Genomic DNA, 21261 nt, shown 5'->3' with positions numbered 1-21261 from the left:
TTTAAGCACCAAATATTTTAATTGTAGGTACTGTAAGTACACAAATCGGTTACTTAATACTTAGTACTACTACTTAGTAACTACTTAATACTTAAATTTAATGTTTTCAAGTACTACTTAACCGAAATACTTAAGTACATCTCTATTTATTTCACAATGTATTATGTTTTCCATCTTTTGCCGGTTATTAGCGCGCTAATCACTGTATGTACATAGCTTAATTGTACACTGATCTATTTCGTTCTTTTCGAGTAGTTAATACAACAGCTCCCTGGTTGATCCTGCCAGTAGTCATATGCTTGTCTCAAAGATTAAACCATGCATGTCTTAGTACAAGCCAAATTAAGGTGAAACCGCGAAAGGCTCAATCCACAAAAAAGAGAATATTATTCTAAAGAAAATTTATTATATCAATTAAAATTAAAATGTAAAGTCTGCATAAAAGTTATCTAATAAATTATAATTTTTCTTCGACATTAGTCATTTCAGTATTGGATGGTGAGTTGTCTGAGTTAGATTCGTATGTACTTTTGTTCTTCATCAAAAAAGAAGCTAAGGCAGCAATTGGATCATCAGGTCTTTCTTTGGCAAGGTAAGAAAGTGCGTTCATCAATATAGGCACTACAGTTTGATCTAAATACTGTCTTGTTGGTAGTGACGATAAATCTACACGGGACTTTTTCATAACTTCCGAATTATCCATGGCTACCAACTAAAACAAAACAGATATCAAACTAAGATTTTATACTGTGGACATACTCAGATGCTCAGGATGGAACACAGGGAGAGATAATAGGGTCGCCTTATTAAAACGATCCATTTTCATCAATTATGCTTTGTTTTTAAACCAGGAGGAGTAAATTAAAACGACAGATTCACACCCAAGAAAGTCACTAGAAAAATCACCAAATACATCTTATTTTATGGTTGATCATGTCGGCCTTCGACGGTAATCCATAAATAGAATACAGTGGAACCCCGATAAGTCGGCCCCCGATAACCCGGAAGTCCGGCTAACCCGGACCGATTTTCATCAGACAAACATTTTAACAAATAAACAATTTAACAATTTTATCAAATAAAAATGTATGTAGGCAAAATAATATTTGAGAGATAATGTGTATGTATTTGTGTAATTTGAACTATACGATAGTAAAAATGATTCATGGCACACGGCGGCAGAGCGACCGTCTCGGTTTATCGGAAAGAACAGACACCTGTCTGTATTCCTTTTCCTTTATTTATATCAAACTGTCTTAGCATTGTTTAAAATAGACTAAAAGACTATTTAAAAAATTCTTTTTTAAAACAATGGTCTTAGTCTGTTCTTAAATAACAACATTGTTCCTTGTAACCGTATTGTGTGTAGTATAGTCGTATTGTTCACTTCCGTTCTGTAATCGTGCTTCAGATTGTGTTTGCGTGTTTTTTGTCTACGTAATGGCAACAAAACGTAAAAATGTTGTAGTGACAATGGAAAAGAAACTAGAAGCATTAGGTAGGATTGATAAAGGCGAATCTTTAAAATCAATTTATTGCAGCATCATATGGTGTCGGTACATCTACAGTATGACTGAGTTTTTTACCAAGAACAAAACTCTACACTCTATACAACTATACGTATTGTCGGTTCGCTAATCTGAGACACAACTGTCTACACTAAAATCACAATAAAGATGCACTAGAAATAAACAAGCACGAGGAGCACTTCCAAATCATGATTTGGGAGTGCCCCTAGGGCATTCAACGTGTCTTGGTTTGTTCATTTCTATATAGTGCATTTTTATTGTGATTGTAGTGTAGACAGTTGTGTCTCAGATTAGCGAATCGACTATAATTTAGATGTGTACTGTGCATATGTGTTTCATGTTTTTGTAATTATAATGGAGGTTATCTGTAAGTATACCGTATTTTATTAATTTTTACCATATTGTCCGGCTTACCCGGATTTTCGATAACCGGATCGGCCGCGGTCCCGATTAATCGGAGTTATCGAGGTTCCACTGTAATCACAAAAAATATCGCATAACTTTTGAAACAAAAAACAGTTTCTTTTTCTTCTTCTCGTTGTCCTTATGCCCTATAAGAGCGTCGGACCATCGGAGCATCGTTTAGGAGTCAAAAAACAGTTTAAAAATAATTTTTCATTTTTAGCAGAATGTTGATACTCGTCTATCATCTCTTTTAGGGGTCTACAAATCCATTATACCCTGTTCCACGAACATACACCTGTCTTGGATTATCGCGACAACGAATATTTTACTGTGCAAATTATGAAGAACGAAAGTAAATTGCAAAATACATTGTTGTTTATTGGAACAATAATTATTAGAGCCATTTATTTTTGCACTTCTTATAGTCCTGTCGCCAGGGGGGGTACAACGGCCTCGTTAATTCAGATGGACTTACCCAAATTTTTTTTATGTATTTTGACCCGTAGAACACGAATTTTTTGGGTAACAGTTGATCCGGATGTCGATAAGATTGTTATAGACCAAGAACTTGAGGAATCAAATAACAGCGATTTTTGGCAAAACAAAACAATATTTTGTATTTTTTGGGTCATTTTAAGCAAAAAATATTTCTACAAGTTTTTTAGTAGGATGCACAGTTTTCGAGATAAACGCGGTTGAACTTTCAAAAAATCGAAAAACTGCAATTTTTAAACCCGAATAACTTTTGATTAAAAAATAAAATAGCAATTCTGCTTAGCGCCTTTGAAAGTTCAAGTCAAATTATGTCGGTTTTGATTATTTGCATTGCTAAAAATTTATTGTGTTATTGCTAAACAAAGCTACAAACAACTAGTGCGTGAGTGATGTTTCTATGATTTCTCATTTAAAATCGAACGAGTAGGTAGAATAGGTACTAGTGCAATCAAGACTATTTCTACGTTACATGCGTTAAAACGCATGTAAAAGCACGGGAAACCCTACGTGTTTATAGCTTTGTTAAACAATAAAAAAATAAATTTTTACCAATGCAAATAATCAAAACCGATATAATTTGACTTAAACTTTCAAATGCGGTAAGCAGACTTGCTATTTTATTTTTTAATCAAAAGTTATTCGGGTTCAAAAATTGCAATTTTTCGATTTTTTTAAAGTTCAACCGCGTTTATCTCGAAAACTGTGCATCCTACGAAAAAACTTGTAGAAATATTTTTTACTTAAAATGGCCCAAAAAATACAAAATATTGTTTTGTTTTGCCAAAAATCGCTGTTATTTGATTCCTCAAGTTCTTGGTCTATAACAATCTTATCGACATCCGGATCAACTGTTACCCAAAAAATTCGTGTTCTACGGGTCAAAATACATAAAAAAAACTTGAGTAAGTCCATCTGAATTAACGAGGCCGTTGTACCCCCCCTGGCGACAGGACTATTATGTTGCACACTAAAATATTCGTTGTCGCGATAATCCAAGACAGGCGTATTCGTGGAATAGCCCATACGTTTCAAGTTGAAGCGGGTTTTTGCAAAAAAAAACAGTACACAAAACATTGTTAAAACAGAATATTTATTTTGGACATTTGTGTTCGAGAATTCGATCTGTGTGCTATGTCTGCTTGATTTTTCAATGAGGATGTGCGTTCTTACAAAAAATGAGTAATTTAACGTCAGAACAAGCAGCCAAAATTGTAGCTTTAATACTCCAGGTTAATAAGCTAGAAATAGACCATGTTCGGGACACTTAAAGATCCAGGTAGCTGACTACTTTTTGGTTATTGTATATCTATAGGATGAAAACCTACCTGTTTCCTGCCTAGAGTTCGCGTCCGTTTTTTAATTATTAACAATTTAGTGCAAAAATCGCGATTTTTTCGATTTTTTGCACCCCATTCAAAAGCTAAATAGTTAACATAAAATTACAAAATTTAATTTTTTAGAACATTAAAAAACCTTCAAAATGCCGATTTTTGAAAATTAAAAAATTAATTTGTTGCTACGCAAACTGCAAAATAAGTAAAAATCGTTATTTGTTAATAACTTTTACTAAAACTACCTTAGAACTTTAGTGTTTCACCTAAAGTTGGGTATTGGGGTACTTAACAAACCCTTTAAATTTGAGACCGATCCATTAATTAGTTTAAGAGTTATAGTCATGTCGCCAGGGGGGGGGGTACAACGGCCTTCTTAATTCAGATGGACTTACCCAAGTTTTTTTTATGTATTTTGGCCCGTAGAACACGAATTTTTTGGGTAACAGTTGATCCGGATGTCGATAAGATTGTTATAAACAAAGAAGTTGAGGAATTACATAACAGCGATTTCTCGCAAAACAAAACATTTTTTGTATTTTTTGGGTCATTCTAACCAAAAAATGTTCCTACAAGTTTTTTCGTAGGATGCATAGTTTTCGAGATAAACGCGGTTGAACTTTCAAAAAATCGAAAAATTGCAATTTTTGAACCCGAATAACCTTTGAATAAGAAATAAAATAGCAATTCTGCTTACCGTTTTTAAAAGTTTGAGTCAAATTATATCTGTTTTGAATATTTGCATTGCTAAAAATTTATTTTTTGATTGTTAAAAAAAGCTATAAACACATAGTGTTTCCCGTGCCTAATACATGCGTTTTAATGCATGCTACGTAGAAATAGCCTCGCTTGCACTTTTACCTCTTCTACCTACTCGTTCGATTTTAAATGAGAAATCATTAAAAACATCACTCAAGCACTAGGTGTTTATAGCTTTTTTTAACAATAAAATAATAATTTTTAGCAATACAAATAATTAAAACCGATATAATTTGACTTGAACTTTCAAATGCGGTAAGCAGAATTGCTATTTTATTTTTTAATCAAAAGTTATTCGGGTTCAAAAGTTGCAATTTTTCGATTTTTTTAAAGTTCAACCGCGTTTATCTCGAAAACTATGCATCCTACGAAAAAAATTTGTAGGAACATTTTTTTGTTAGAATGGCCCAAGAAATACAAAAAACTGTTTTGTTTTGCGAGAAATCGCTGTTATGTGATTCCTCAACTTCTTGGTTTATAACAATCTTATCGACATCCGGATCAACTGTTACCCAAAAAATTCGTGTTCTACAGGTCAAAATACATAAGAATAACTTGGGTAAGTCCATCTGAATACAGGAGGCCGTTGTACCCCCCTGGCGACAGGACTATTATTCTAATTGTTTATCCCAGAGACCTTTATTGTGCAATAACATAAGACAGAAAATAATGAAGATAAGGCAATTCTGCGTATGACAAATGAAAGTAGAAAACTGATACTATCAAAATGTACTAAAAAACGATAAAAAAATTATATAACATTTAGAATAACTTCAAAAATATTGTCCGTAGAAAAAATCATTTTACAAATTAGAAAAGCTGGTATTTTACACAAATTTTTAAAAATGTAGTTCAATTGGTAACTAGTCGTGGTAAGTGAAGGGGGAGCTGGGAGCCGACAAATGCACGAGTTCAAAAACTAAAAAAAGCAACTTAAAACTACTATCATTTTCTATATCTCGGGATCTACTGAATATATTTTGATCGTTCTTGTTTTAATTTGTATGTAATTTTTCTGTACATTACAAATATGCAATTTGTCTAGACATTTATTAATTAAGAAACAGTCTAATTTGTTTAAACGATTTTTGAAAAAATAATTTTTTCCCAAAAATCCATGATTTTAATCATACTATCCCTATTAATCATAGAAAAATTGAAGGTATACTTTAATAAATAAATTATCTTCAATAAATAATTATCTAATAAAAATCATTTATTTATTAAAGTGTACTTTAACTTTTTTTGTGATCATTAATGATAGTCCTGTCGCCAGGGGGGTACAACGGCCTCCTTAATTCAGATGGACTTACCCAAGTTTTTTTTATGTAAAATAAAATAAAAATTTTATTTTTAATTCAGTTGCAATGCGAAGGCAAAACAATCTTACTTTTCAATTAGAATACGGAGCACAGTCCAGTCCATTGAATCGCGATTTTCGGCTCTTATTGGAGCCTCATCGGAAAGAACGTAGGCTTGTTCTCCATATCCCAATTGATCCGTACTGAGAGGTTTTCCCACCCATTGCAACTGAAGTGAAAATATTAGGTGACTAGCGTCATCTGGCAATTAAAAGATGAAGTTTTCTATCCTAATAGCATTATTAATAATATTTAGAAAATATTAAAATATTACTAAAAGATTTAAAAAAAAAAATTATCATCTTTTTCATCTTTTTTTTTTTATGTATTTTGACCCGTAGAACACGAATTTTTTGGGTAACAGTTGATCCGGATGTCGATAAGTTTGTTAAACAAAGAACTTGAGGAATTACATAACAGCGATTTTTCGCAAAACAAAACATTTTTTTGTACTTTTTGGGTGATTCTCAGCAAAAAATGATCCTACAAGTTTTTTCGTAGGATGCATAGTGCATAGTTTTAGAGATAAATGCGGTTGAACTTTCAAAAAATTCGAAAAAGTGCAATTTTTTAACCCGAATAACTTTTGATTAAAAAATAAAATAGCAATTCTGCTTACTGCATTTGAAAGTTCAAGTCAAATTCTATCGGTTTTGATTATTTGTATTGCTAAAAATTAAGGTTTTATTTGTTAAACAAAGCCATAAACACATAGTGTTTCCCGTGCCCAATGCATGCGTTTTAATGTACGTAATCTACGTAGAAATTCTGTATGCGCGCCAACTCATTCGATTTCAAATGAGAATGGCATTGAAAACATCATTCAATCACTATGTGTTTATAGCTTTGTTTAACAATAAAAAAATTAATTTTTAGCAATGAAAGTAATCAAAAGCGATAGAATTTGACTTGAACTTTCAACTGCGGTAAGCATAATTGCTATTTTATTTTTCAATCAAAAGTCATTCGGGTTCAAAAATTGCCATTTTTCGATTTATTGAAAGTTCAACCGCGTTTATGTCGAAAACTATGCATCCTACGAAAAAACTTGAAAAAACATTTTTTGCTTAGAATGACCCAAAAAATACAAAAAAATGTTTTGTTTTATCAATCTTATCGACATCCGGATCGACTGTTACCCAAAAAATTCGTGTTCTACGGGTCAAAATACATAAAAAAACTTGGGTAAGTCCATCTGAATTAAGGAGGCCGTTGTACCCCCATTGGCGACAGGACTGTGACACTATTATTAAAAAAAATAAATTTTTGTAAAAAAATATTTTTTCAAGAATTGTTAAAACAAATTATACTGTTTATTAATTAATAAATTTATAAACAAATTGCATATTTGTAATGTACGTAAAAATTACATACCAATTAAAAAAAGAAAGATCAAAATCCATTGAGTTGATCCGGAGATACAGCAAATTATATTCGTTTGAAATTGCTATTTCGGTATTTTAACTCGCTGGATTTGTAGGTTCCCCCTAGTAATCGTTTGCACTACATTTTTGAAAAATCGTAGAGGGTGCTGTGAAGGTATAATGTTTGTGCACATTTTTTAAGAAAAAATACAAATCCCATTCTTTAAAATGGCATTAATGAGATTCCTTAATTATTATAAACAAATTAGCTGTGAATTAAAAAAACATATGGCTAACTTTGTCCCAAATGAGCCCAGGCTCATTTTTTTATTTGAAAATTCGTGTTAAAATACTATCTTTTCGAATATATAAAAATATTGTTTCTACGGACATTTTTAAAGTTATTCTAAATGTTTATAAACTACAAAATTTTAAAAATTTGGCATTAGGATTTTTGACTGTTAATTATTTTTTTACCTTTCTTTAATACATTTTGATACTATCACTCTTCTACTTTCATTTGGCATACTCAGAATTGCTCTATCTTCATTATTTTCTGTCTTATCTTATTGCAAAATAAAGGTCTCTGGGATAAACAAATAGAATAACTCTTAAACTAATTAATGGATCGGTCTCAAATTTTGAGGGTTTGTTAAGTACCCCAATATCCAACTTTGGGTGAAACACTAAAGTTCTAAGGTAGTTTTAGTAAAAATTATTAACATATAACGATTTTCACTTATTTTCCAGTTTGCGTAGCAACAAATTAACTTTTTAACTTTCAAAAATCGGCATTTTGAAGGTTTTTCAATGTTCTAAAAAACTGAATTTTGTAATTTTATGTCAACTATTTAGTTTTTGAATGGAGTGCAAAAAATCGAAAAAATCGCGATTTTGCACTAAATTGTTAATAATTAAAAAACGGACGCGAACTCTAGGCAGGGAACAGGTAGGTTTTCTTCCTATAGGTCTACAATAACTATAAAAGTAGTCAGCTACCTGGATCTTTAAGTGTTCCGAGAAAATCCTTATTACCCTGGACTATAATTGGAGATGGGCGATCGCAGCAATCATGAATCATCATACAACCTCTTCTGTCCACTGCTGGACATAGGTCTCTCCCATTCTTCGCCACTCTTCACGGTTCTGTGCTTCTTGTTGCCATTTCTTGGATATTCGTTTAATGTCGTCCATCCAGCGTGTTGGTGGTCGTCCTCTGCTGCGTTTGTCTTCTCTTGGGCGCCAGTCAATTAGTTTTCTGGTCCATCGTGAGTCTTTCAGTCGCGCTATGTGACCTGCCCAATTCCATTTCAGCTTGGCTATACGTTCAACGACATCAGTGATACCTGTTCTTTTCCTTAAGTCTTGGTTCCTTATTTTGTCTTTTTTTGTCACGCCGAGAATCGATCTTTCCATGCGCCTTTGTGCCACTCGCATTTTTAGTGCTGTTGTTTTTGTGAGCGTGAGAGTTTCTGCTCCGTATGTCATAATAGGAAGAACGCATTGGTCAAATGTCTTCCGTTTCATAGCTGTCGGGATGTTGCTCTTAAAGATGTCTCTTAGTGATCCATACGCCGCCCAAGCAAGTGTTATTCGTCGTTGAAATTCGCAGGTCTGATTGTCCTTGCCTATTCTGACTTCATGACCGAGATATATGTACTTTTCTGTCAATTCTACCACTTGATTTTGGATGGTTAGATGTTCGCTGGGAACTAAATTTGTCATAAATTTGGTCTTACTGATGTTCATTTTTAGACCTATTGTTGAAGACACGTTTTCTAATTCTAGTAGCATTTGTTGTGCTTCACCCAGATCTTCGGTAATAAGTACTATATCGTCGGCAAAACGCAGATGATTGAGCATTTCTCCATCTATCTTTATTCCTCTATTTTCCCACTTTAGCATTTTAAAGGCGTATTCGAGGACCGCTATAAATAATTTAGGTGAGAGAGTGTCGCCCTGTCTCACACCTCGCTTGATATGAATTTCTCTGGTAGTATCATGTAGTTTTACACGCATTGTGGCGTTTTGGTATAATGTTTGCACTATCTTTGTAAACCGGTAATCTATTCTACTATTGTTCAGAGCAGTTATAATGCTGTCTAATTCCACAGTGTCGAAGGCTTTGTGAAAGTCTACGAAGATAAGTACCAGTGGTTTGTTATATTCTATCGACTTTTCTATTAAGGTTTTTACTGTTTGTAGGTGATCGTTCGTTCCGAATTTTGAGCGGAATCCAGCTTGTTCTCGGGGTTGGTAGAAATCTAACTTTTTTTCTAGTCTTGTCGTAATTATTCGGGTAAACATTTTATAGATGTGGTTCAATAAGCTGATTGGTCTATAGTTTTCTAGGTGCGCCTTGTCTCCTTTCTTGTGTAGTAAAATTGTTACTGCATTGTTCCATGTTTCCGGTATGCAACAATCTGTTAGACAAAGGTTAAACAAAATTTTTATTTGGTTGAGAAGGACACGTCCACCCATCTTTATAGCTTCTATTACGACTCCATCTTCTCCTGGCGCTTTGTTGTTTTTCATCCTTTTCATTGCGTCCTGGATTTCGCTTAGTGTGATCTCTGGCATGAGCTCTGAACCCTGGTTGATAACTTTGCGTGATGCAGCGGCTTCTAAATTCTTTTGGTCTTCTCTTTGGCTTGTATATAGTTCTTGATAGAAGTCTTCAACTATGTGTAGTAGTTCTTCTCTATTTGATGTGGGGACTCCTTCTTTGTTCTTTAGTTTGTGTATTTCGCATTTTCCATTGTTTAGCCGCCTTCTCAGGACTTTCAGACTTTTATTCTCTTCTATAGTCCGCTGGACTTTTTCATTCTTAAATTTCCTTAAATCTTTCCTTATAGCTTTTGATACTTCTTTGTTTATTTTTCGCAGTTCTTCTTCGTCAGTGCTTTCGTTTTCTTTGATTTTTCTTCTAGTTTCCATTAGTTGCTTTGTTTCAATGGTTATTTTTTCGTCTTGGCTTCTTTTAGGACAGCATTTTACTTGAGCCTCTCGAATAGCTTCTACGATATTTTCGTTTAGGGCATCTACATTATTCATGCATTCATTTTGTTGTAGGATTTTATTGATATTGCCTTGGTATTCATTTAAATTCGTTGGGTCAATCCATATTGGGTTGGCTTTCTTCCTAATGATTTTGGATCTTTCTGTTATTAAGTCTAATTTTAGTTTGGCTCTTACCATTCTATGATCGCTGCCTGTGGTAAAGCTATTAAGGACTGTGACATCGTTGAATATATATTTTTTGTCACTGATTATGTAGTCTATCTCGTTTCTGGTCTTACCATCTGGGCTTTTCCACGTCCATCTTCTGTGATCTTTTTTAGAGAAGAAACTATTCAATCATGAATGCAATCATGAACAATGCAATGAAACTATGCAATCATGAATACGATCGTCTATCTCCAATATTCAAGCTACAATTTGGGCTGCTTGTTCTGATATAATCCGGTCAACTTAGACATCAAAATACTTGGCAAATAACAAAAATTGCCGGAGAGCCAAATTTTGGTGCAGAGCTAGGGTATACCATAACAAATAAAGTTTAAAAAGTCCCCATCGATCCCATGTGTGCGTCAAAAGTTATTCGGGGTCGAAGGTCAAAATTTGAGATTTTTTGATTTTTTTCGAAAACGGTAAGTTTTATCAAAAAAAAAAACCTCAAACCAAAGTTGTAGATCTTAACATTCTCTACAAAAATTGTCCTTACAATTTTTTTCCTAAGAGTTACCATTCCTGTGATATCGCGATTTTAAAAGTTACTTTATACATTATATGCACATATAAGCCACGTATATACATATGTGGCCCTTAAGACAAGTATAAATGCCTATTTGTGTCTCTTTTATATAGGATATTATACTATTCTGAAAATATTTCTTCAAAAGGTAATCAGTCCCAAACTGAATTTCCTCTATCCACGTGGCCTTGAAAAACATTTGGCTATACCATTGTTTAAAAAAGAACAGATTGTCTATTATAGGCAATGGCTACAGTATTGTCCGTAGGTCTGGTTCATAATATTATCTGTTTCTTTTAGTGCTAAAGGTTCAGTTCAAGTGAATATAAATACTTATTACAAGCGTCTACCATTTAGTACCGTTACCGTTATTTGTACAATTTTATAGTTTTAAAAATGTTTCAGTTTTGCTTTATTTGCAATAAACTTTTACATATTGAATATTGAAGTGAAACAAGCTAAAAATGACGCAGATGTCCTTATAATTGAGACAGCAATTGAAAAATTTAAGGCAACAAACACAACAATTGTAGTTGGTGAAGATGTTGATTTGTTGGTGCTGATTATATTACTGCAAGGACTCCAGTAGATAAAGTTATTTATTTTCTGAAACCTGGAAGGGCTCAACAGCGAACAGTGATATATTCTTCGAATAGTTTATCGGCTTATCCCAAATGCCAAAAGTACATTTTATTTTTACATGCGGTAACCGGCTGCGACACTACGTCCGCAATGTAAAAAAAAGGCAAAACGTCAGTACTTAAATTATTCAAAAAAAAAGAGATTTGACTGACTGCTGTAAATTTTTTACAGAACTTGATTCTACACCGCAAACAATAATTACGGAAGGAATTCGCTTTCTTCTTGCGGTTTATGGAGCTCCAAAAAAATTATTTGTCTTGATAAATACCGATACTTAACTTTTGTAAAAAATACGCGAAACAAGAAACAAGTACAACTATCATGTCTTCCTCCAACATCAGCATCTGCTTTTCAACATTTGTATCGAGTATATTATCAAGTTCAAACATGGCTAGGCAATGATAAACTCCTTAACACTATTTTTTGCAATTGCAAAAAAGGTTGTAGTGCCAAATGTGGATGTAAAGAAGTCGGGTTGCTGTGTTCTCTAGCGTGTACCAACTGCCAAAGTCAGTCTTGCTCAAATGTCCTGTTTAATACAACAGAGGAAGACTCCTGTGATTTTAATGAAGAGACCAATGACACATTTGAACAATTTTTGAACATCCAGCAAGAGGAAGAAGATGAAATCGAAGAAGACTTGACTGTTGAAGTAGACTTTCAAGAATATGAATCTGATTAAAATATCTAAAGAAATCAAAACAATAGTTAACCTAATAATCAATAGCAATATCAATAATCAATATCAATAATAAGGTAATATCTAGAACTTGACCGGTATTGTTTCCTTAAATTATCCTAAAATTGTCAAAACAGTTACTGGAGTAGGCCTACAGGGGAAACCACGGTAAAAAAACGCGCCGAGTGCACTACCTCACAGGTGGTGTGGAAACGTGTGCATATCAGGTATAATGTGACTCTTTGAATCGCGATATCTCAGGAATGGCAACTCTTAGAAAAAAAATAGTAAGGACTATTTTTGTAGAGAATTTTAAGATCTACAACTTTGGTTTAAGTTTTTTTTTTTGATAAAACTTACCGTTTTCGAAAAAAATCCAAAAAATCTCAAATTTTGACCTTTGACCCCGAATAACTTTTGACGCACACATGGGATCGATGGGGACTTTTTAAACTTATTTGTTATGGTATACCCTAGCTCTCCACCAAAATTTGGCTCTCCGGCAATTTTTGTTATTTGAAATGTCTATATATACCGGGTTAATAGGGGAGTGCAATTAGAACGAAAAGATACAATGTTTCGGAAAAAATCAAACAAGGTTATATATATATCTAAAACTTTTTTTGTTAGTTTATAAAAATGTTAAAGTAAAAAGTTCTACTCACAAATTTCGCCGCTAATTGTTTATTAATTGTTTAAACAATAACAATTGTTTTGTATAAATATTGTTAAGAATATGGGTGAATTCAACATTTTATTTTGATAAAAAATGTTTTTAGCTTAGTTTTGATTATGCTGAACCCGAATCTGACATTACAATTTGCAAATTCAAAATGGCGGATTCAAAATGGCGGATTGTTTCCTAAAAATCCTTAAAAAGTAGTTGTAAAATCCGAATTTTTTTTATAAAACGTGTTTGTTTACATATATGTGGATATTTTTGAGAGGTTGCTGAACCTGAATCAAATTTTGATAATTTAAATTATAAAATGGCAGATCCAAAATGGCGAAAAACTTAAAAAATAGTTGTAAAATCATAATTTCTTTACAAAATGTATTTATTTCTACATATATTTATTTTTGAGAGCTTTGATAAACCTATATACAGTAGAACGTCGATAATCCGGACGTCAAAAATCCGGACCGTTAATAATCCGGATTTGTATCTAGCAAAAATATGTGATTCTTTTACAATAAATTAAGAACTTAGCTGCGAAAAACGAACCACTACCGCAGTTCAAAAAAAATTTTTTTGTTGAACATTTATTATTGTTGAAGCTTATTATTAAATGTATTTTAGGTAAGCTTTACAGAAAAAAGTTTTGATCACTCTGTATATACATATTTTCAGCTGGTAATTTTCGGTTTTTGTATTACATTTTTGTTATCTTTCTTAGTTTTCTCAAAAATAAATTGTTTATTTCATTTTTAAACTAAAATAATTTAGTGTTTTTTAAAGATTACATCCTGAGCTTTAAAAAAATATCAAAAAAATTGTATTAGATTTATTGAAACTTGAGTAATACCGTCTTAAAGTGGTGGGAATTCTGTAAAACTACGAAGTTTTCAAAAATTACATTTTTTGAGACATCGTATTATTTTAATTAAATTTTTGAGATTTTTTTTAATGAAACATCGTTTGGTAAGATGATTTAAAGGTAAGTTGTGCAAATTTGAGAGTTTTATAAGTAAAATTGTATTAGTTACACATTTTTAAATCATTTTTAAACAAAATTCATGTAAGGCTCAATTTCCGCCCACACCGTACTTATGTCCATACATTTTATTTCTTTTTATCATAACCATAAGATAGCTTATTTCATTTTCTTTCATGTCCAATTTATAAAATTTCTTTTGATCCATTAGTTAAAGAATTACATTAAAAAACTCAACCGTGCACTTCTTCCAACGCTAGTTTACAGTACGCCAATGTGTGTGAGAAGGGTGACTTTAGCGTTATAAATAAAAAATTACAGAAGCTAGAGATTCAATTTTAGAAAAATCTTTATATAAGGTTTTTTTTGGAAAATTTTCTGAATTTTTCAATGGTCAAGTCAGTTTTTTTTCTAAAAATTATATTTTCGGAGTTATTTAAAAAACATCTAACTTCGCTGTTCATTTGTTTAATAAAAAATGAAGCACCCACTTCTCGAGTAGAACTTTTTGATATGTTGTTTATTAAACATTTCTTAATGAAATTACAAAAAGTTTTATCTTGTTTGATTTTTTCCGAAGTGAAAATCTAAATGCACTCCCCTATGATGTTAAATTACTCATTTTTTTGTAATAACTCCTCTGAAAAATCAAGCAGACGTAGTGCACACATCAAATTCTCAAACACAAATATCCAAAATAAATATTCTTTGTCAACAACGTTTTGTTTACTGTTTTTTTTTTTCGGCAAAAAGACGCTTAAACTTAAAATGTAATGGGAAATACCTAAAGGAGACTGTGACGAATTTCTAACTGAGGCCGGTCCTGCCCCTAGCAGTCAACAAACAACAGCGACACGTCATCGACGAGTAATGTCTCCGCTAATCCAGAAGTTTCCCGATGATAGGCGGAGACCTGCCTCAGGCCTTCCAAATGTTCTCGAAGCAGAGCCGTATCTATATAAGCGGATGATTTTTAAGCAGCAGTCAGTCAGTCAATGAACGAGCCGCGACGCGTGATATAATTGTATTCGAATCGGATTTAATGAAATGTATATATTAGTTATCGAAGTTATTATGTTTAGTTAATTAAATCATAAATTTGAGTTGTAAATAAATTAGATGTGTTAGTTGGTGTTATTTGTAATTATTAAAATAAATAAGTGATGTAAATAAAATAATATAAGTAAGTCTTCCTTTATTTAAATTAAACTTAGTGCCTAAAGATATAAATAAATAAAATAGTAGAGTCAATCGCGTAACAAGACGATAGGCGAGTATTGTAACATTCAGCTAAAAATCGAAGATTATATTTAAACTTTCTTTCTGTTACAGAAATTATGCGACACTTTTTGTGACTAGTGTATTATACACTCACCGGCACGAAAAACGGACACGTTTTGATGGCTCGTATTTCCTAAATCTGTTGTCCGATGTAAGTAATTTTTTTAACATGTTATATATAGCCTTGTTCTTTAACAATATCGCTGTAATAATATTGTAGCTAGACAGATAAATTTTCATTGTATACCGGGTGTACCAATCAAACTGTCTTTTTTTCTAAAAGCTCGGAACACCCTGTGGAATATTCTAGCATTTATAAAATACTGAAATTAAAACCCAACTATAGCCTCAGGTTTTCTTAACATTCTGCTTTTTGATTCATTCGCTTATATGGGATGATAAAAAAGTTAGGTACTTTAACAACTAGCCATATTCTTGATCAATACAGGGTGTTTAACTTTACTTTAAGGGGTAATTCTACATGAAAAAATATTGACCGTTTGCTTTGTAAACATATGTCCGCAAATGCTTCGTTTCCGAGATACGGGTTGTTGAATTGTTTCTTACAAACTGACGATTTATTTATTGCTCTAAAACCGGTTGAGATATGCAAATGGAATTTGGTAGGATTTAAGAGGTAGTTATTGCGCATTTTTTGGCGTACAATTAAAAATTTTATATTCACCATTGGCGTGCATACGGGTAACATGACCCGTATGCACGCCAATGGTGAATATAAAATGTTTAATTGTACGCGTGCATACGGGTCATGTTACCCGTATGCACGGCAATGGTGAATATAAAATGTTTAATTGTACGCGTGCATACGGGTCATGTTACCCGTATGCACGCCAATGGTGAATATAAAGTTTTTAATTGTACGTCAAAAAATGCGCAATAACTTTCTCTTAAGACCCACCAAATTTCATTTGCATACCTCAACCGGTTTTAGGGTAATAAATAAATCGTCAATTTGTAAGAAAAAATTCAACATCCCTTATCTCGGAAACGAAGCATTTGCATACATATGTTTATAAAGCAAACGGTCATTATTTTTTCATGCAGAATTACTCCTTAAAGTTTGTCGCATTTATTTAGAAACACCCTGAATTTATGAAGTAGGTACAGGGCTAGTTGTTAAAGTACCCAACTTTTTTATTATCCCACATAAGCGAATGAGTCCAAAAACAGAATGTTAAGAAAGCCTGAGGTTATAGTTGGGTTTTAATTTCAGTATTTTATAAATGCTAAGATATTCCACAGGGTGTTCCGAACTTTAAAAAAAAACACAGTTTGATTGGTACACCCGGTATACAATTCCTGTCTAGCAACAATATTATTACAGAGATATTGTTAAAGAATAAGGCTATAACATATTAAAAAAATCACTTCAATCGGACAACAGGTTTAGGAAATACGAGCCATCAAAAATGTCCCATTTTTTATGTCGTGCCAGTGAATGTATTATACTAATAGGTCGCTAAAGAGTTCTAAAATCAACTGCTTTTTATATAAAAGCAGACTAAAAATCTAAAAATTAAAAGAATAACGCAGAAAACACAAAAATTGCTGATAGAACTTAATTAACCTATGAAATGCCAATAGTGTCAAAATTTCATAAATATGTCAATTACAAACAAGCATTATGGCAGATTAATTTGAATTACTCGTCCTAGTTTCAAAACGGGGTATAGAAGTAGGAAAGACAGACAAAAGGGTTGGTAGGAGATGCTTATGCAAGACATATCTGTGAAGGGAATTGATACTGGTATGATTCAAGATAAAAAATTTATAGAGAGATAAACATAATATGAACACTGAACACCCATTGAAAAAAGAGCAAAGGGAAGATTACCTTTTTCCTAACAAAATTATTTTTATTCTGAGCAAAAATCCAACTTACCTACTTAAGGGGTCATATAGATACGTTTCTCGGCTTCAAAAAATCGATTTTCTTATTTTAAAAGGTACATCTCTTAGAAACATTTTAAGACCAGAACGAGTTCGATATTCGAATTATGTATTGACGAAGTTTAAAAAAAACTCTTGCAAAACTTTAAACGCGTTTTTCTCGAAATAGCATTTTCATAACGGTGGGCATCATAACTGTTTAACCGTTCATCCGATTAACTTCATTTTTGACATACATATTCTAAATTAGATTCACTGTCGTGTGACGAGAGCTTTTTTGATTAAATTTAACCATTTTCGAATAGCAATAAAAAAATAGACAATTTTTTGGTGAAAATTACGACTTTTTTTTTTTTTAATTTCAACCATTTCCGTAATTTTTTTTTCTTAAATTCCTCTCGTCACACGAGAACTATGACTCTAAAAGATGATAACAAATAAACAATTTTTGTTTCAGATAAATATTACGAGCTGAATGATGCCCACCATTTGACATGAAAAAAAAAACACGTTCTATGCCACTGGACGCAGCCGCCATATTTTTAATTAACTTTTAACCAGTGGCGGCTCGTGGCTTTAGGGGCAGGGTCGGCAAGGTTTTGTCTCCTCAGATAGGTATGCCATCTAATTAAAAGGCTTCAATTTCATAGGAGATTTTTGGTTTTTGTTTTGTTATTTTTTTGTTTTTTCCTATAAATTTGGAACCTAAACCTGTTTATAAATTAAGTATATTTAGTCTATGTTGTTTCGAAGTAGCAAAATAGGTTAGGTATAACGTCATTGTAAAACTTATTATTGCTTTGGACAGATTTTAAAAGTTTTTTTCTATTGACATTTGAAACTTGAGACAAGTTTGACATTCTCCCTTGTTTCATGGTGTTTCGACAATACTTTTTGACACTTTTGAGACAAGAGAAATCCCGTTCATTTGAGACAGAATTTGCCCACATTTGAGCACAATAATTTATTAATTTCGGGAACAGTTTGTTGTACCTAATTAATTGCAGTATATAAAATTATACATATTTTGTAACTGATCCCACCTTCCGAAAATATTTGGATCAGCATATAAACCTGTTAATCCATTTTCTTATTTTATTTGATTAAAGAATGATGGATAATTTTTAATGAACTTGTCTAATAGATATTTTGAAAATTCTTTGGCGTAACTTTTAAATTTTGAATCGTCAAAGAGGTCAATGACTTATAACAGTGAGTAAATAATAGTTTTGTCTGGTGCAATAGTTTTAGCTTTTGCCTGGAGACCACACAATTCACCGGACATCAAGGCAGCGCCGTCATAAATTTGCCTTACCAATTTATTTTTGATATCTTAAAACACCAAAAATATATTCTGTCTTATGGCTTCTACTCACGTCTGAAAACATCTCTCATAAATATTAGACGTAACGCGTATCGAAGAACAATCAATACTTGTGAATGATATGTTACCTCTATCAGTAGTTTCGACTACTTCTACCGAAAAGCATCAAAATGTAACTACTAAATTGATTCTTTCATTCTGTGCTGTTTTAGGTACGCCGCTAAATGTCTTCGAGTCAGAAAGTAAATTAGAAAATTTGTTAAACACAATTTTATTTGTTCTCTGTAATTAACTTGATGTAACGAATCCTCCGATTCATCCTGTCACCTAAATGGTAATTCCTAACAACTTAAAAAATTACAATATCAATCATTAAACGACGTAAAACTACCTATTTACCTATTTCATAATTTTATCCCGGGCGCGATAGCAAGGTATGTGGCTAGTTACGTGCCTTGCTACCGTTTGCAGATCACCGCTCGGCAGATTGGCTTCTGCCGTACTTGCCATTCAAATAGATACGGGAAATGTATAATTGGTTGCCCATCGGCTAATATTCCATAGCTTCTTATTACAAGCAAATCTTCAATCTGGGGACGGCTTGCCGAAAACACACAATCGCAATCGGGTGCATTTTGAAAAGTCTCTTACGCACAGCGCACAGGGATCACTTAACGTATGGGATCGATCGAATTCTTTTAAAAACAATGAATAAAATTTAGTCTGTATTATCTCACAGATATTTTTTTTATTTCACAGAAACGAATATCATCAACTCTGATTAAATTAAATATTCAAAAAAATCTATAGTGTGTCCATAAATGTGAGGGTCGGCACTGCCGACCCTGAGCAGCCGCCACTGCTTTTAACATATGTTTTATGCTCCATAAGAGTCCACCTTTAAAATTAAAAAAAAAATTAAATCAATTAGCCCAATAGTTTTCGTAAATTTATCATTACATTTACACTATTTTAAGCTCGAGAAACGTATATGACCCCTTAAACTAAAGCTATTCCTGTATAGTACAGTAGAATCCCGATTATCCATGCGCAGATTATCCAGGCTGTGGTTTATCCGTGGTATGCTTGCATTATTCAAATTGCATTTTTGAGGTTTTATCGAAATAGTCAGGAAATAAATCTCACACTAAATGTGAGATTTAGTGACATGGCAGAGGAGAGTCTCTACTCTGCTATATTAAACACAGAAGGAATGTTTTATCGATTTTGAACAAAAACTATATATTTTAAACAGAAGTGAAAGGAGTAAAAGTGTCACATCATTATCACGAATCTACACTCCGGTGCAAAAAAATCGATCCACTAAAAATTTGGTAATTTTTGAAGTTTCGAATTTCCTAAACCTGTTGTTCGATTTAAGTTATTTTTTACCACGTTATAGCCTTATCCATTGACAATATCGATGTAATAATATTGTTGCTAGACAGTCAAACTGTCATTGTATACCGGGTGTACGAATCAAACTGTGTCTTCTTCTCAAAGTTCGCATCACCCTGTGGACTATTCTAGCATTTATAAAATACTGAAATTAAAACCTAACTACAGCCCCAGTAACCCGGTATATATAGACATTTCAAATAACAAAAATTGCCGGAGAGCCAAATTTTGGTGGAGAGCTAGGGTATACCATAAATAAAGTTTAAAAAGTCCCCATCGATCCCATGTGTGCGTCAAAAGTTATTCGGGGTCAAAGGTCAAAATTTGAGATTTTTTGGATTTTTTCCGAAAACGGTAAGTTTTATCAAAAAAAAAAAACTTAAACCAAAGTTGTAGATCTTAAAATTCTCTACAAAAATAGTCCTTACTATTTTTTTTCTAAGAGTTGCCATTCCTGAGATATCGCGATTCAAAGAGTCACATTATACATGATATGCACACGTTTCCACACCACCTGTGAGGTAGTGCACTCGGCGCGTTTTTTTTACCGTGGTTTCCCCTGTAGGCCTACTCCACTAACTGTTTTGACAATTTTAGGATAATTTAAGGAAACAATACCGGTCAAGTTCTAGATATTACCTTATTATTGATATTGATTATTGATATTGCTATTGATTATTAGGTTAACTATTGTTTTGATTTCTTTAGATATTTTAATCAGATTCATATTCTTGAAAGTCTACTTCAACAGTCAAGTCTTCTTCGATTTCATCTTCTTCCTCTTACTGGATGTTCAAAAATTGTTCAAATGTGACTGAGTCATTGGTCTCTTCATTAAAATCACAGGAGTCTTCCTCTGTTGTATTAAACAGGACATTTGAGCAAGACTGACCTTGGCAGTTGGTACACGCTAGAGAACACAGCAACCCGACTTCTTTACATCCACATTTGGCACTACAACCTTTTTTGCAATTGCAAAAAATAGTGTTAAGGAGTTTATCATTGCCTAGCCATGTTTGAACTTGATAATATACTAGATACAAATGTTGAAAAGCAGATGCTGATGTTGGAGGAAGACATGATAGTTGTACTTGTTTCTTGTTTCGCGTATTTTTTACAAAAGTTAAGTATCGGTATTTATCAAGACAAATAATTTTTTTGGAGCTCCATAAACCGCAAGAAGAAAGCGAATTCCTTCCGTAATTATTGTTTGCGGTGTAGAATCAAGTTCTGTAAAAACTTTACAGCAGTCAGTCAAATCTCTTTTTTTTTGAATAATTTAAGTACTGACGTTTTGCCTTTTTTTTACATTGCGGACGTAGTGTCGCAGCCGGTTACCGCATGTAAAAATAAAATGTACTTTTGGCATTTGG

General features: G+C 32.8%; 1 protein-coding gene across 1 annotated transcript in view; it reads right to left on the bottom strand.

Annotated features, from left to right (window-relative positions):
* Positions 1–386: 386 nt before the first annotated feature.
* The window catches only part of LOC126882995 (protein dpy-30 homolog), a 41667-nt gene continuing 20792 nt past the window's right edge, over positions 387–21261 (bottom strand). Inside the window, exon 2 of the mRNA XM_050648145.1 lies at positions 387–712. Within this exon, the coding sequence (XP_050504102.1) occupies positions 458–703 (246 nt within the window). The 5' untranslated portion in view covers positions 704–712 and the 3' untranslated portion in view covers positions 387–457. The remainder of the gene's footprint in view (positions 713–21261) is intronic.

Source organism: Diabrotica virgifera, chromosome 4 (genome assembly GCF_917563875.1).
Source record: "Diabrotica virgifera virgifera chromosome 4, PGI_DIABVI_V3a".
Lineage (NCBI taxonomy): Eukaryota > Metazoa > Arthropoda > Insecta > Coleoptera > Chrysomelidae > Diabrotica > Diabrotica virgifera.
The sequence above is the reverse complement of the archived record's forward strand: the minus strand, read 5'-3'. Positions and strand labels throughout refer to the sequence as shown.